The 15,176-nt window shown below is 45.3% G+C and overlaps 1 protein-coding gene across 1 annotated transcript; it reads right to left on the bottom strand.

Annotated features, from left to right (window-relative positions):
• Positions 1-2,585: 2,585 nt before the first annotated feature.
• AQP3 (aquaporin 3 (Gill blood group)) lies at positions 2,586-13,904 on the bottom strand (the record flags this gene model as incomplete). The annotated part of the gene is made up of 6 exons (XM_079548135.1): positions 2,586-2,754; positions 3,433-3,650; positions 4,054-4,172; positions 4,966-5,103; positions 5,288-5,414; positions 13,797-13,904. The coding sequence occupies 6 exons, from the start codon at positions 13,902-13,904 to the stop codon at positions 2,586-2,588; spliced, it is 879 nt and encodes a 292-aa protein (XP_079404261.1).
• Positions 13,905-15,176: the final 1,272 nt, after the last annotated feature.

Raw genomic sequence — 15,176 nt, 5'->3', positions numbered from 1 at the left:
AATAGCAGCTCCTGAAATCCAGCATATGAAACTACCCAATGCAGTGCTTTCTTCACAGGGTTAGCAAAGAGTTGCCCCATGTGTGGATAATATGGGCAAGACCTTTTTGGAAAGGGACATAAAACTACTTAGCTCCCATCCACTCAACTTGGACTGAGGGTCTGCTCAGCTGCACTTGGCACTCCAACAGATCCCCAGAGAGAAGACCTACGCAGTGGGAACATGGCTAAGACAAAAGTTAGTCAAGACTTGACCTGAAAGAGGTTGGTATTTTGCTACAGTTTTAATAAGGATTCCAAAATAGAACGCTGAGGCAAAAATAAGGCAAAGTTATAGAAAAAGGCTCAGATGGAAGCAGGAGGAAACGGTACAGAGTACATACTGAAAGAAAAACAGCAATTCTGGAGTCCACAGTCATCATGTCTGTAGTAAGAATTTTAACGGAAGTGGTGGAAGAGTGAGAAAAGGACAGAGAAAAAGGAAAAGTGATCCCTGCAGCTACGTGAATTGATTGCAACAGTACACAAGGCTTTTAAACAGATTTTGAGGAATTAATTTTCAAGACAGAAATGGAACAAAGCAGCAGAAATGGGACAAGGACAGAGCATACTGAACAAACAGATTTCTTGCTAAAAATCACTTGATTTCTAGTTGGTGAATTGAAGGAAATCACATTAATCCAACCTCACTGAACTGTTCAGATGGCACCATGTGGAAAGCCATAGACTTTTTTCAAGTCTGTACAGCTGACAGAGGAAAAACACAGCAGGACATAAATCAGGAACAACACCTGCATTTACAGAGCACATAGGCAGGAAGGACTGTGCAGTTCTTTGAGCAGTGGGCTCAGGTCTGCATTACTTATGTTCTCTACATTGTGCAAGGAAGTAATTAGCTCAGGCACTGCATCTTCTCCTACCTACCCCCAAAGTGAAAGGAATACAGCACCAGCAGTGCATATGGATATACTGCCTGAAGGGTTAATTTACTTTTGCTAATGCAGGCTGCAGAGAGGAAAGGGGTTTGAGGAAGCTTTTGTTCCTGACAACTTCCTTTCCATGGCAAAGTTTACTGTCCAGAGCTTAAAAATAAAACAGGCACTGCTGACATCTTACAATGTGGGTATTAACATTTTATTTCTTAAAAAGGAAAAAAAAAAAAAAAAAAAAAAAAAAAGAATACATCGTTTTAGTGACTGGAAATGTGTACAAAGTTACATATTTCAAAGAATTCACTCATTAAAGAAACTGCCTTCAAAAGAGTTTCTCTAATGCAGAGGCATGGGACCTACAAATTCTTTCACAACTGATACTGCTTGTTTCAAACACTCTGTATAGCACTGGGAGAGCCAGCCATCCTCTGACACACCAGTGCTACAGGAGCCAGAGGTGCCATAGCAGCCAAACCCTCACCAGAAAAGATGTGGTAGAAGAGTCCTGAGTGCCAGGAATGCCCCCACAATTCTGCAAGGTAAAAAACTAAATGCTCCAATCACACTGTGCCAAAATCTAAGGCCATCTTGGGCAAACCCAACAGTTACCTCAAAGCTGTCAGAGAATAGGCAGTTCCCACACATCTTTAAATTAAATGATCCCCATCTTGTTTTGTAGTAATAGCTTTTTAAGGAGTGCATTTATATATCTCTATTAAAAAAAATACTACTGTGAAATTTACATGAACACACACAACTTTAGCAACACCATGCTTTCAGTGGAACTTGGCTATTAGCTGCTTGCAATTTATATACAAAGCTGATTAATAAGAAGGGCTGCTACAGGGAGCCAAGCTTTCTTTCCAGGTTATCCCCCGACTGAAACAAGGATTTCCTATGTTTTATCTTCCATGAGTTGGCAAGATTGAAAACTGTGATTAGAACACCAGGGTGCAGTGGCTTGTAAACTTTTTGTCTTAGTATTATATTAAAATCCAATGCATTCTCACTACCTGCTCTGACTCTCTGCTCATGGATCAGTGAATTGATACAATCTTCTGTGAGCTCATCGGAGAAATGAACATTTTAGCCAATTAAAATATTGTAGATAGGTCCATTCCTGGTGTCAAGTCACTGACTATGGAGCAACACCAAACATGAACATCATAGAACTGCAGGCAAATTTTTCCCAGGATATCAGAATTTCAGTTCCACACTAGAAAAACAATTTATGTTTTGCATGGTCCCCACTCTGCAGATGGGGCACATGTTCAGAGGGAAGCAGTTTGCCAAGCTCAATGGCCAAGACAGCAAAGCAGCCCAATAGAGTCCCTGATTCATGAGGCTCATGCTGGAGTGGTTGGATAGCAATGCTCACCTCTCTCCTGTCTCCTAAAACTCTCAACCCCCTTCGAGAAGTATGGGAAGATTATATGATACTGCATGGAAGGAAAAGGCACATAGGAAACTATCTAAAGCAAGTGCATCACGGATATTTAAAAAAAAAAAAATTAAAAAAATCAAAGGCTAGAATAACTCAAGACAGGAAAAAAACTCTTCCTGTTCTTGTTGAAGCTCTTCTTAACTCCTCCCTCCTCTTCACCAGCTGCAGTCCTGAGTAATGAACGTCTGCCACATCTGAATGGCAGCTTCCTCAGACCCTTTCCTTGTGCTTCACGTTGGCCAGCTTGACTGTCTCCTGCTCAGAAGCAGGTGGAGAAGGCTCATCATGACATCCAATCATCAGCTGGTAGACTATCACTCCAGCAATGGCCCCAAGGAAAGGAGCAACAATTGGAACCCACCACCACTGCTTACCAGTCCTGGAAAACAAAAGGGAAATGCACATGGTTAAGAATTGCAGCTTAAGCATTAGGATACTTCTGTTTCAGTCTGGAATAACGCAAAATCTGATTATTTGCAAACATCCCCATTGACATGCAAGACAACAGCAACCCTATGTCCACAGCAACATCCAAGGCAGTTGTTGCCTCTTGCTGCAAGTTCTGGGGATAAGCACTTCAGAGCAGCTGTTTCCAGGACTTCTAGAACTCTCTCTCCACCAAGAAATTAGAGAAACCATCACTGTCTGAGCTAGGCACTTTCACTTCCCTCCTACTGCCTGCAGGAAAGTACTCCTTTATAGCACATAGCCTCTACTACTCATAGTTCTGAGTTTTCTCCAGGTTCAACAAAACATAACAAAGGACCTGCACTTCCTTCCATTAAAAAAAAAGTGGATAAGATCATGTTCAAGGTGCACCTGAGCTTCTCATCTCTGAGATTTCCTCCCCACGTTCATTAATTTGCTGGAAATTGTTGTAGCTCCATGATTTTTTTAGAAATCAAAACAGAGCAAACTGTGTCTTGTAAAGAGGTTTACACATTCCAAAGACACCATAAGGGTGCTAAGATTCTCTCTGGCATCACAGGTACCACCTACTTGAATCTGTAACTTTTTTCCCCCTTGATGCACAGAGTTTTCATTGGCAAGCTCTTACCAGAACACTTCAGTACCCCAGCCAGCAATGGCTGTGAAGAGACGAGGCCCAAAGTCTCTGGCAGGGTTGACAGCATAGCCAGAGTTGAAGCCCATGGAAGTTCCAATGACAAGGACAACAAAGCCAACTGTGAAAGCTTCCAGCCCCGTGGGAACAGGATTGTTGTAAGGATCCACGATAGCCAAGACACAAACAATCAGGGAAGCAGTGCCAATGAACTGTAAAAGGAAAAATCAGAAAGAAGAATTTAATCCATATTGATCTTTTAACCAAGTTACTTAACTCTTCTTAAGTTCCATGGTTTTAGGACTCATTTTCTAAAGTGGAAAAGCTACAATAAAAACATCTCATGGCACTGTCATACAGAATTAGACTGAGTGCCCAGTTGGGAAAGGGATGATGGAACACGCTCCTCCTAGCAGCTGATAAGTTCCTTTGTGCCCACACCTCTTCCCTGCACACAGACGAGCTATCAGTAACTGCGTAAGCAGCCAAATCAGCTGAAGACATCTTCCAGAACATGCTTTCAAGCTGCAATGCATTCTCTGACTAAATGAGAGGGCCAGAACAAACCCAAAATCTCTCTCTTGAAGTTCTGGCACCCTCCAAGCTCCTCCTTACCTGATCAAAGAATCCATTCACAACATTCAGATGCTGAGATGGGTAGGTGGCAAAGATACCAGCTGTGGCATTAACTCCTGTTACATACAGGTGGTTGGAGCCAAAAGCCCAGATGGCATCTGGAGGTGGAGAAAAAGCACCAGTCAGAGCCAGTAAATACTAATCTGAATTCTAATTCCCCCTACAAGGTGCCTAAATGCCTGTGGTGCTACAGAAGTCAAAATCTCAGATTTTGTTCAGAACAATCTGAACAATGCTCTCAGACAAAATTTGAGTCGTCCTGTGTTGGGCCAGGAGATTGACTCAGTGATTCTTCTGTCTCCCTTCCAACTCGGGATTTTTTATGATTCCATACTGCAGTAAACTCATTATTACAGAGGAGTTGTATCTTCATACCCATTGACACTCTCCTCATGCCATTCCATCAGGAACACCAACTAGCTTTAGCATTCATTATATCCTGAACATTGCTAAGTGCTGATTACTTTGCTTGTTTAAGCTACAGAATTACAGCAGCACTGCTTTGTCTGGAGTTAGCAGTATTAAACATTTTCCTGATCAGAACAGAGTCATCAGTTCTTATCTCCTGCTGTAATAAGGAGCACAGTGAAAAGAGGAATACACTCATGAGTAACTGAATTTCCAGGTTGTTTTTCAAGATTTAGAATCAGCCTGACAAGGGCTGCCAAAGTTGCTAGAAGTCTGACTGTCTCACAGTAGTATTTAGACTATGCAGAAAAAAATTCAAGTGAAGTCTTTATTTATTACACAAAAAACATGAAGATAAAATGACTCTGGAGAAATGCACAGATGTAAAGTTTCTATCACTGCTATTGTTTCATCAACACTTCTGGGAGATATGCTGTAATCTAGACAGCAAAGACCCATTCACATCATGCTTTCTGCACCTACCATGGTAGAGCCCAAAGACTATGCCAGCTCCTAGGAAAGCTCCAAGTGTCTGGGCCAGGGCATAAACTGGTAGCTTGATCCAGGGCTCTCGGGCCAAGAAGCACATGGCGAAAGTGACAGCTGGGTTCAGGTGTCCACCTGCAGAAAGACAGAAGGTTTATGCACTTTTATGGACAGAACTTGAGCGCAAGAGATGAGCCATGGCACAATAGTCTCCACATGGGAGAAGTGCCATATAGGGAAAGTGCAGCCATGTAGGCCCACACAAGTATCACAAGTTCTCACAAGTGAAATCCAGCCCACACCCAGGGACACAACATACCTGACACCTGGCCTGCGATCAAAATGCCAAGCATCACAGCAAAGCCAAAGGCGAGATTGACAGTCAGGAAACCTCCATGGGTCCCTTTGCTGAGCACGATCTGCGCAACAGAGCCACAGCCGAAGAGCTGAAAGACAAGAACAGACTGAAATTACCCTCTGTGATTTACACCAGGGCCAGCTGCTGACTGACACTCTTGACTGCTCTGCTTACACCTGCATGGACCGTTGCAGCATACTCATAACTCGAAGCTTCAGCATTCAGCTGCAGAAAAGTCACAAGGAAAGCCTGCCTCCTGGCTGGTAAACTGAATCCATGACCAAAAGAAAGTTAAAGATACATCAGCTCACACTTCACATCTCCAGGAGACTGGACAACTTTGTCAAACATCCAAATGTATGGTGGCTAAAGGTAGACGAGAAGGATCACTGCTCAGATAAGGGACCTAAACTCCTTGCTGTTAAAAAGGGCTAATAATTGTCTGACACAGTAGCACACAGATTGGCAGGGCACAGTTTTGCTACTGCGTGGATGTAAAGACATGGCTGAAGAAGCCTATTGTTCACCTTGGCATTCAGGGACATTCCTTTCAAGCCATGGCTGAGGGATTGAGGTTGCCTTCCTGAGCTGAGATACCTATGCTTGTCTCATCCCCAAGGTTTGCTCCCTGCCATGGGCAATTTGAGCACAGCCCACACCACCTCAACACAATGAGATCCTTCCTATGGCAACGTCATGTAGGAAGAGATCAGGGCAACATAACTGTTCTGTCTCTGCAACACCAACAAGCATCAAGCACTCTGGGTAACAACCTATTTTTGTTGGGTGATAAGTAGTGTTGCCTAATTGCTAAAGGAAGTATGTGCTCATTCTGAAAGACGTTAGCTCTCAGTGGGCAATTCTTCCTTTCCCAATCACATCCAAAAGCCATACTTCCTATGCTCACCCCTATCAACCCAGACCAGTTTCCCCTGGCTGTTCGGTTCATCACTCATCCAGATGGATGCCTCCTGCCTAGCCATGTCCCTCCACTACCCACCATATATTTTAAGGAGCCCTAGTCCTTATCTTCTGTATGCTTTTATCTTCCACTGGCTTAACCTGAACAGATTCTCAGTGTATACCAGGGATTATCTCATCACTAGATACAGAGAGCATCCTTAAACTAGGACAGGGATAACATCTTGCTCAAGATCCTCAAGGCTAGTGCCTAGAACTTGTGCCTGTGTCTGTCCACCTATCAAGATGTTCTGCTTCTGCAAATTCCATTACTCCAAGATTACTCAACTGCCACAAAGGCAATATCTGCTGTTAGGGGATAAACCACCAAATAGGCATCAGGTAGGCAGGAGTGGATCCCTTCACCTCTTCTGCCAATGCTGGACATACCTGTTGAGCAACACACAATACAGTTGAAGGGCAAAGCCAAAACACAGCTAGTTCATCCCCTCAGTGACTGATGAATTACTAAGAAAACATTGCACTTAATCTGCTGGAAAAGGAGTGGCCAAGTAGGCTGCAGGCTGACTCATGAGGTGGACACTCTGTACTCAGGTACCTCTTGGCACAGGACCCTCTGTTGGAAGAACAAAGAAACCTGTAGAACTCGTTAGTTAGCAAAGTGATATCCAATACTGCTTTCTACTGGGTACATAGCAGCCCATTCCTTGTCCTCATACCAAGACTCTCACTTGGAAAACCACAGCAGAGGACACACATGTGCGAGGACAGAAAAGATTAGTTGTTGTTCAACAAACAGAGCTATCGTTACCAGCTTTGTCCAAACCATGAGGAAAGCATAGCTACAAGTGAGCAACGAAAAACTTGCTAATGACCAGGGTGACATCTGTTCCTTCCCAGAGGAGTCTCAGCACACATTAGGCAGAGTTTTGGACAGAGTACTTGGCTATGGTGTTTGTCTCTCTACAGCCATGAAGCATATCAGTCTGACCAGGAGGTGAGCCCAGAAAAAGCTGCAGAAGGCAGCTGAGTTTGGTAGGGTTGGCCTCAGTTTTCTGTAAACTGTAGTAATACAATCACAGAATGGCTTGGGTTGGAAGGGACCTTAAAGATCACCTACTTCCAGTCTCTTGCTGTGGGTAAGGTTGCTACCCACTAGATCAAGCTTATTCCCACTGATGATGTAATCTGTGTTATTCACTCTGAAGGAACTCGCAGTTCTGCAGGTGGATGGTGGTTGGTTCATCAGACACACATAACTTTTGGTCACAAACCACAAGTTCTCCATTCCACTATCTGTGACCGCACTTATTCACAAAGGTCTTTTCTCAAACTGGAGGAATTCCAGCTCTGGTGTTTCCCAAGAGGCTATTCTCCATTCTCCTCTCTGCCATCCTACACCTAGCAAGAGCTCCCCAGCTTTTTCTCAGAAGAGAGTCTATGAGCCATGCAAAAACACCCTGGAGCCACTCCACAGGAACATTACAATTACTTATCAGATATGCCCTAAGTTCTTGTTTGGCTTAATTCAGCACAACAATAGAAAAAAATGACCCTAAGTAGATTAAAATAAAAAAGTAAGGTAATATTTAGGGACAAATTTGAGGTTTGATATGCTTATGTGCAATCCCATCCCGCACCAATGGAGTCCTTTAAGCATTCCCATACATGACATCCAAATCATGCTCAACCCTGCTCTTGTGACAAACGGTTTTACATGAGAGCATCTGATACAAGCGGCAGCACTGGGTGGCAGCCAACAAAACAATTGCATATGCTAGGTGTAGGGGCAGCTTTGATACATGTACCAGGTGGTTCTGTTGTCCAGAGGGATACAGTTCCAATCCTTGCTTATGCAGATGCAAAATCTACAGTTACTATCATCAGATAAGTGTAAAATATATGATAGCCTGCAGCGAGATTTATTTTGCACCTTTAGTCATTTTGTTTTATGACTGATACAGTCATCTTGGATGACCTTCACATGCAGTGAGGAGAAATGGCAGCTTATGGAATGGAGCCCAGCCTCCCAGCATGGGTGTCTAAATCAAGACAAGTGGCTTGATTTAGGGTCTCATTTTCCCCACTGATGTAGTCAGCACTCAGGTCAGCCAACTCTGAACTTTCCTGTCTACATTTAGGCAGAACAAATCCCATCAACTCAGTAACACTCTCCTTTATCTTTCAAGACCCCTAAAAAGACAGCAGTGACAGATATGTCAGAGCTTGGATGACATACCTGAAGCACGCCACATGTCACTGTGATCTACCATGCTGCTCATGGGGACACAGTTCAAAGTTCACCATCCTCTGTGACAGATTTTGGCATGATCCACTTTTCCAAATCTTTGCACTGCCAGGTGCCTATTGTTTAGTTGTGGTAAATGACCACATAAGTGACATAAGTGACATAAAACTTACAATTGCGCCATTTCCAATTCCACTCTTTGTTAGCTTTCCCTCCAATTTCTTCTCTCAAGCCATACAAGACAGGATACCCTGACCATTCTATTTTCTTAAGTCTTCGTTTTCCACTACTTACAGTGTTCAGGAGCATCTAGCTTGAGTTGCAAGACAAGGAAGATTATATAAAATACAGCAGCATTTATTCAATTTAAATCCATGGACCTAAGCTCATGCAATGGATATGAGTGGTGCACACCCAAGGAAATATGATCCTTCATTCTTGGTTTTAATAATCTGCTGCCAACACATAGTTTTTACATTACCAGAAAAACATCTCAACCAGCAAAAACTCAGGTGAGTCCCTCACAAGGCAGCATGCAGCCGTCAGCTGTTTTATCCCCATGACCCATTAGACAAGTGTTTTTTAAGTACTAATAAAATGATTGCAACAAGCCATTACTCAGACGTATTAAAGCTATTCTTCCAGGAGTTGAGGTTGATGCACCATTAACCATGTTAATGGAAAACAGCTCCCTAATTTCATCTTACTGTCTCAAGCAGATCTAATGGTTCTCATGGCCAACAGGAAAGCTTCTCATCTCCTCTTTCCTCCTGAGCTGATCCAACCTGATAGACTGCAGAAAATCAATAGGAACATACCATGTTCTGCAGGATCAGTGAGTTGAACTGGTTCAGGGATGAAGGGGCTGGAAGACTCCAGGGGTCGAAAAAGGGAGCAGATAGCCAGAAGCACGTTGCTGGGTGTAACTTCATACTCGGAAAAACTCAACCTCCCTGCGTCCAGGTTGTGGTTGAGATAGGCCGTGTGGCTTTTCCACCCACAGCTTCCCTGGCAGAGAAGCCCTGGAGTTAGTCACAGCTCTTAGGAGGGGGCCTTGAAGGACACAAACACAGTGAAAGAGCTAATGAAGAACTAAGGGTTACTGGGTTCACGGACAAATCCTGACCAAAACAGTTCTGTTCATGAACTCCGCTGGAATACAGCACAGCAGCCAGGTTCCCTCCCTCTCCTGCCCTCTTTCCCTTGTTGGTGCTCTTTCACACCTTCAACAAACACAAAAGGCCTGAATGGATTTGTTCTTGGATTTCAGACCAACTGATCCAAATCAAGACAGGAAAATTTTGTTGGCATAGCCCAGGACTATTATTACCTGAGTTGCAACTTTACCCTTCAGCCTGCAAAAAACAAGCAAACAAGTGCATGGGAAGAGTGGCTCAGCCCCTGCTGCCCTCCAAAAGCCACTGGGGTAGTGCAAGGAGAAAAATTTGTGCCTTTCTGCAGCATCTCTTGAACAAATAGGTGGGTCGTGACTTAGAGGTTGCTAAACAGGAGAGAAATATCATATTCCACAGCCTTGCTGGACCTACCAGCTCCACCTACCAGCCAGTCTGGGTAGGAACAAAAGCCAGGCTCAGATGGTCTGTAATGTTACAGCTCCCTCTGCACCGAGAGCTGTCTTGGAGCCAAGTGAGGCAGCAGGAGTGGGGAGATAAGAGGGGCTGAGGGAAGCTACATCATATGTACACTGTGGGCTACAACACCACTTCAAAGAGCTCAGTGAAGAAAAAAAAAAAAAAAAAAAAGCTGAGCAACCTACAGCAGAGTAGTTGGGCATTGGCGGGGAGATGTTATTTAGTTTGTTCCGTCCCCATGTGTACTGAAGCAAGAACACGTTCTGATATCCCTGATGTCCATCAGATAAGGAAGCCTTAGCTCTTGGAAAGACCTGGGCTTCACTCACAGTGTTGGGCATTGCTGGAGAAAGCTGTGTCCCATCAGGGCAAGCTGTAGTGCCTGAGCTTTCATCTCTGTGCGAAGGAGAAATTGCCCTGCTCCTGCACTGGAGCAACAAGGCTATAGTTTGGGTGGTTAACAAACAGCTCTGAGCTCTTCTGGTGGAAGAGGTGGTGGAGAGCAGCAGCACTGTCAGCAGTTAGATGAGGCTCCCCTTGCCTTGATCATCCCAGCCACCTTACTATGTTGGCTTCTGCGGTTAGCAGCACACTCAGATTCTAAAGAGTTCCCACCTGGCCGCAAAGGCAGGACAGCCTGGCTGAGAAGCAATTAGGAATTGTTTTGTTCCTTCCTCGTGCCTCAGCAGCAGTGAATCATAGTCTGACTTGGAAATCAGTTACAATAGCAAATTACTTCTGCAAACGTTAAAACTGAACAGGGACAGCTTTGGTATTTGCAGCCAGCAGACAAAGACAAACAGTCCAAGCCTTTAAGGAAAGCATGGAGACCTGCTGGTGGAAATCTCGCTTTAGTGAGTTGCTACAGCAATAACACAAACAGCAAGTGAGTCGGAAAATGCCTTCAGTGTTTGCATTGCTTAACTATTTCCAGCAAGAGGTGCTTCTGACATGGATAGAAAGTTCAAACCTAACACGTCTGAAAGTGTATGCTGGGGGGAGAGGAAGGGGACTGCCATCTTCACTATCAAAGGAAACAGAAGCAGCAGTAAACTCTTGTAACAGGAGGGTCGCAAGCAACAGAGTGTAGCTCTGTTGTGCAAGGCACATAGCAAGAGCAACTCAACTGCAACTCCTTTGTGCTCTTCAAGGTTTGGCTGCTTAGTTGGATTATTTTTCTTACCTTAAACAAAAAGGCAGTATTTTCTCTTAGGCAACACTCTGCTGCCTTTATAACTCTTACCAGCAGGTAAGAACTGTGGGGTTCTGAAATGGCTTTGCTGTAGAAGAGCTTTAGAGAGCTGCCATTATGCAATTGAAGGGGAGGAGGGAAGAAGCTGAAGCCATTCCAATATCCACAGCGGGACAAGTTCTACATTACACAGTGCAATCTTAAATAAGCTGCAAACCTTAAACATTGGACTCAGGAAGTTGACTTTGGTGTGAATGATACCAAGCCTTAAATCCATCCCCAATATTGCCTGGTTCTAAAGAAATTCATATGCAGCCAACACCATCTTCCACAGAAGCAGCTTCATAGATTCCATTTTCTGAAGCCCACAAGAGGTGCCTGCTGGGCTCAGCTGCAGGTGAATGCTTTCACTCTCAGGTCAGCCTGTTGGGACTTCTGCAGGATAGAAATGTCCATTTTCCCTCCAGGCAGGATCAGGATCTCTATCCTGGGATTATCTGGCTTAATCCACTATCAAGGTCTTCTGATAAGGAAAAGGACAACTTCAAGGCTTTTGCTTCTGCTTTCAGGGCAGTTGATGAAATAAAACAGATACAGAGGAATATGGGTGATAGGGAGCAATTATATATATATGTATTATATTTATTTTAATTTTTAATAAAGTACGTAGCTCCTTATTAGCAGAAGAACAGACTGGGACAGCTGCAAGGAACGAACTTCCCTCTCTGTATTCCATGCTAACAGCCAGGCAGGGTTCGACATGCGTGGGACTTCCCAGTTCTCCCTCTGCATCTGCTTCCATACAGCACAGAGGTCCCACTGCATAGGAGCTGAAGAGATCCTGGATCACTCTGGGACAGAGTTGAGAGCACCAATAAAAGCAGCATTTTCTTTGTTCCCAGGCACCAGCTCAGGGAGTCCTGGACAAGGTGATGAAACTGCTTTTGCACACAAGCATGAAAACAGATCAAGCGTGGTGCTCCCTGAGGCTAATGGTGCCCACTCTCATTTTGGAGTCTGGATAAGCAGTGGGACCAAACCTTTCCTGGGGCTCTGAGCACACTCTTATTCCTCCCTGCCTCAAAGCAGTGAGACCATAGGGGAAAATTGTGTCAGCAGAGAGAATAATTTATTTTTTAACCACAAGCCCTTCTGAAAGCTTGCACAGCTGAAGATGTGCCTCATTTCTCCAGTAGAACTAACAGAACTAACCTGGCTAGCAGGAGACATTATCTTTCCCCCAAGCACTACCTTGCATCTATCCTGAGACTCACTGCAGAGACCTTCTGCTGGTTGCATTCCCATCAGCTTCTTATCGCCTTTATCCCAAGTAACTCTTCCTAGGAAACCAACAGAACACATCCTAAAAATCATCAGAGCTGGGTCATTCTGGAAATGAGGCCACTGCACTGTGCAGAGCTGCTTTCTTTCAGGAGTGGTAGCATTTTATTGTCATATTTTTCCCCCTGTGCAAGACTCAATAGTCCCCTCTTCCCCTTAAGTAAAGCACAACACAGTGTGTCAGACCCCCAGGAGCACATGTGGCTTCATCAGCCTTCCTCTGCCTTCAGCCCCTCAGTCCATCAGTGCTCTCCTCAGACAACCAGTTACAGAGGGCATAAACCCACAGTCACTCTGCCACATGGGTTTACACCACTTCAGATGAAGTTTCACCTGCACACTTTGGCTGTGCTACCACCAAATCATTGGGCATTGCATAGTCCTGCATTTTTGGACACCCAAAAAGAGATACCCCCACTGCAGTGTTGCTGCACTACTGTGTGATCCCTATCCTTCACTGCTGTCCTACCTGTTCAGATCAGGCTTCAGCGTCAAAGATATCTACCCCTATATCCTGTCCCTTTGGAAACCCAGCAGTACAGCAGGCAGCAGAGTTTTGTTGCAGTCATCATTTACAAATGATGTGTTTTGTAGTGGGAGTGACAGCCTTGCACTTCCACGCAGGCGGGATCAGCTGCCAGCACAGGCTGTCCTGGTGGCATGCAGCCCTGCTGATAAGACCCCTGGGGACCTGCAGCAGGCAGTAAAAAATTTTGCTGGAACAGCTTAAATTCTGCCTGTTTCTTCTTCACAGGATGCACAAAGAAAACAAAGTGAGGTTTTCACTGCCTGGATGATAACACTTGAACTATTTCAGTGCCAAGACAATACCCCGAGACAGAGTGGGGAAGGAAGTTTTGCATGATCTCTAGCAAAACACTTGCTCCAGTGCTGAGTCTGCTCCCTGTGCTTTGTGAACACACAGACACACTACAGCCCTGCAACACCTGCTGAGCTCTGCAGAGCCCACTCCTTGCCAGCAGCCCTAACGCTCACCCTACAGCACAAGGTTATCCTCTATGGATAACGGCTGTGCCAACAGGCAGGTTGCACGGGAGCTGGGCTCATTCACCTGCAATTCCCAGCAGCAGCACAGTGCCAGGACCAGCACAGTCCCTGCACCAGGACGATGTCCCCACACCAGGACGACGTCCCCATGCCCCAGCACAGACTCACCACCAGGATCAGCGTCCCCAGGCACTCAGCCAGCGCTTGCCGCACCAACTTATTTCGGATCCTCAGGTGCTCCTCGATGGTAGCAAGCACGTCCTTTTGCCTCCCCATCGCAGCAGATGTGTCCTCCCAGTGGTGTCAGGGACCAGCAGTAGCTGACAAAGCCTCAGCAAGGTTTCTTCTCCAGCAGAGCAGCTCTTGCTTATAAATAAGTTTTGCGGTGCCTGACACACCCCCACCCAGTGACCACACCCCTTCCACACTATTCAAAACACATTTTCCTCCTCCTTTTCAGCATGAGTTGGGCTGGGCTGTTTTCTTCTTTGTCCTTATTGCCCATGTAGGTGAGCAAGAGACTTTCAGAAGGAGGAATTAAATGTGGCAGAGATATCCACCCAAACACAAATCCCATCAATTGCATGAGGCCGTGACTGCCTCTCCTCAGCTTTAACCAAGGTCCAAAAAGCCAAACCTGTGGACCAAACATCTTTACCCGTCTGTAGTATCGCACTACCCAGCTTTCAGCTTGCACTCCCTCCAAAGCCCACCGCAGCACGGCAGAGGCATTGCTGCCCACCAGCAGGATGAGACTGCCTGGATGAAAAGCTGTCCCCGTCTGTGGCCCTGGGGCTGTTGGCAGGATGAGTGCCACTTGTGGTGTCTGGTTTCTGTTAAGACAGCAATAAAAATTCCCCAGGCTTGATGCAATGCAGTGGGTGAATGCACAGGATGGATGGACCCCCTTCCAAGATTTGTTCCTTGACTCCTCTGCAAAACTACAGATTCCCAGCCTCTCTTCTTCCCCTTGTTTAACCACCAGCTTTCCCGCTGGAAAAACAGAGTGGTGATGAATGGGCTCTTATTCCCCACAGGAGCCACAGCCAGCCCGAGGAGTCAAGTCAGGAATGCAGCTAGCAGTGACGTGCAAGGAATCAAATGCAGGGAAACATTTAGGTCCAAACACAACTGCAGGGACAGGAAACATCCCTCATTTCTTTGGGCTTTGGTCTGGTTTGCTTTAACCAACATCAGTGAGGTCCTCCAAACTGCAGCTGCAAGGGGTTTGCCAACCAGAGCCAAGGATAGCAACTTCTCCTTTCTCTCTCCTTTGCCTTTGTCTATTTCACTGTGCCTCACCCAAGGAATGGAGGAGCCACCACTCCACTTCATCCTGCACTTCTCACCTTCCTTTATACTCCCCTCTGTGCTTTAAACACTGACATGGTTTAGAAGACACCACAGCCAGAAATGAAGCTGTGGTGTCTTTCTTTTTTTTCTTTTGGCAGCTCCTAAGCTAAGATCTATGGCTTTTTTTGCCATTTGTTGAACTGTCAGTGGGGAGACACCGCAGTGTAGGTTTATGGAGATTTACTTACACAGGGT

The sequence above is a fragment of the Tetrao urogallus genome, assembly GCF_951394365.1.
Source record: "Tetrao urogallus genome assembly, chromosome: Z".
NCBI lineage: Eukaryota > Metazoa > Chordata > Aves > Galliformes > Phasianidae > Tetrao > Tetrao urogallus.
The sequence above is the reverse complement of the archived record's forward strand: the minus strand, read 5'-3'. Positions and strand labels throughout refer to the sequence as shown.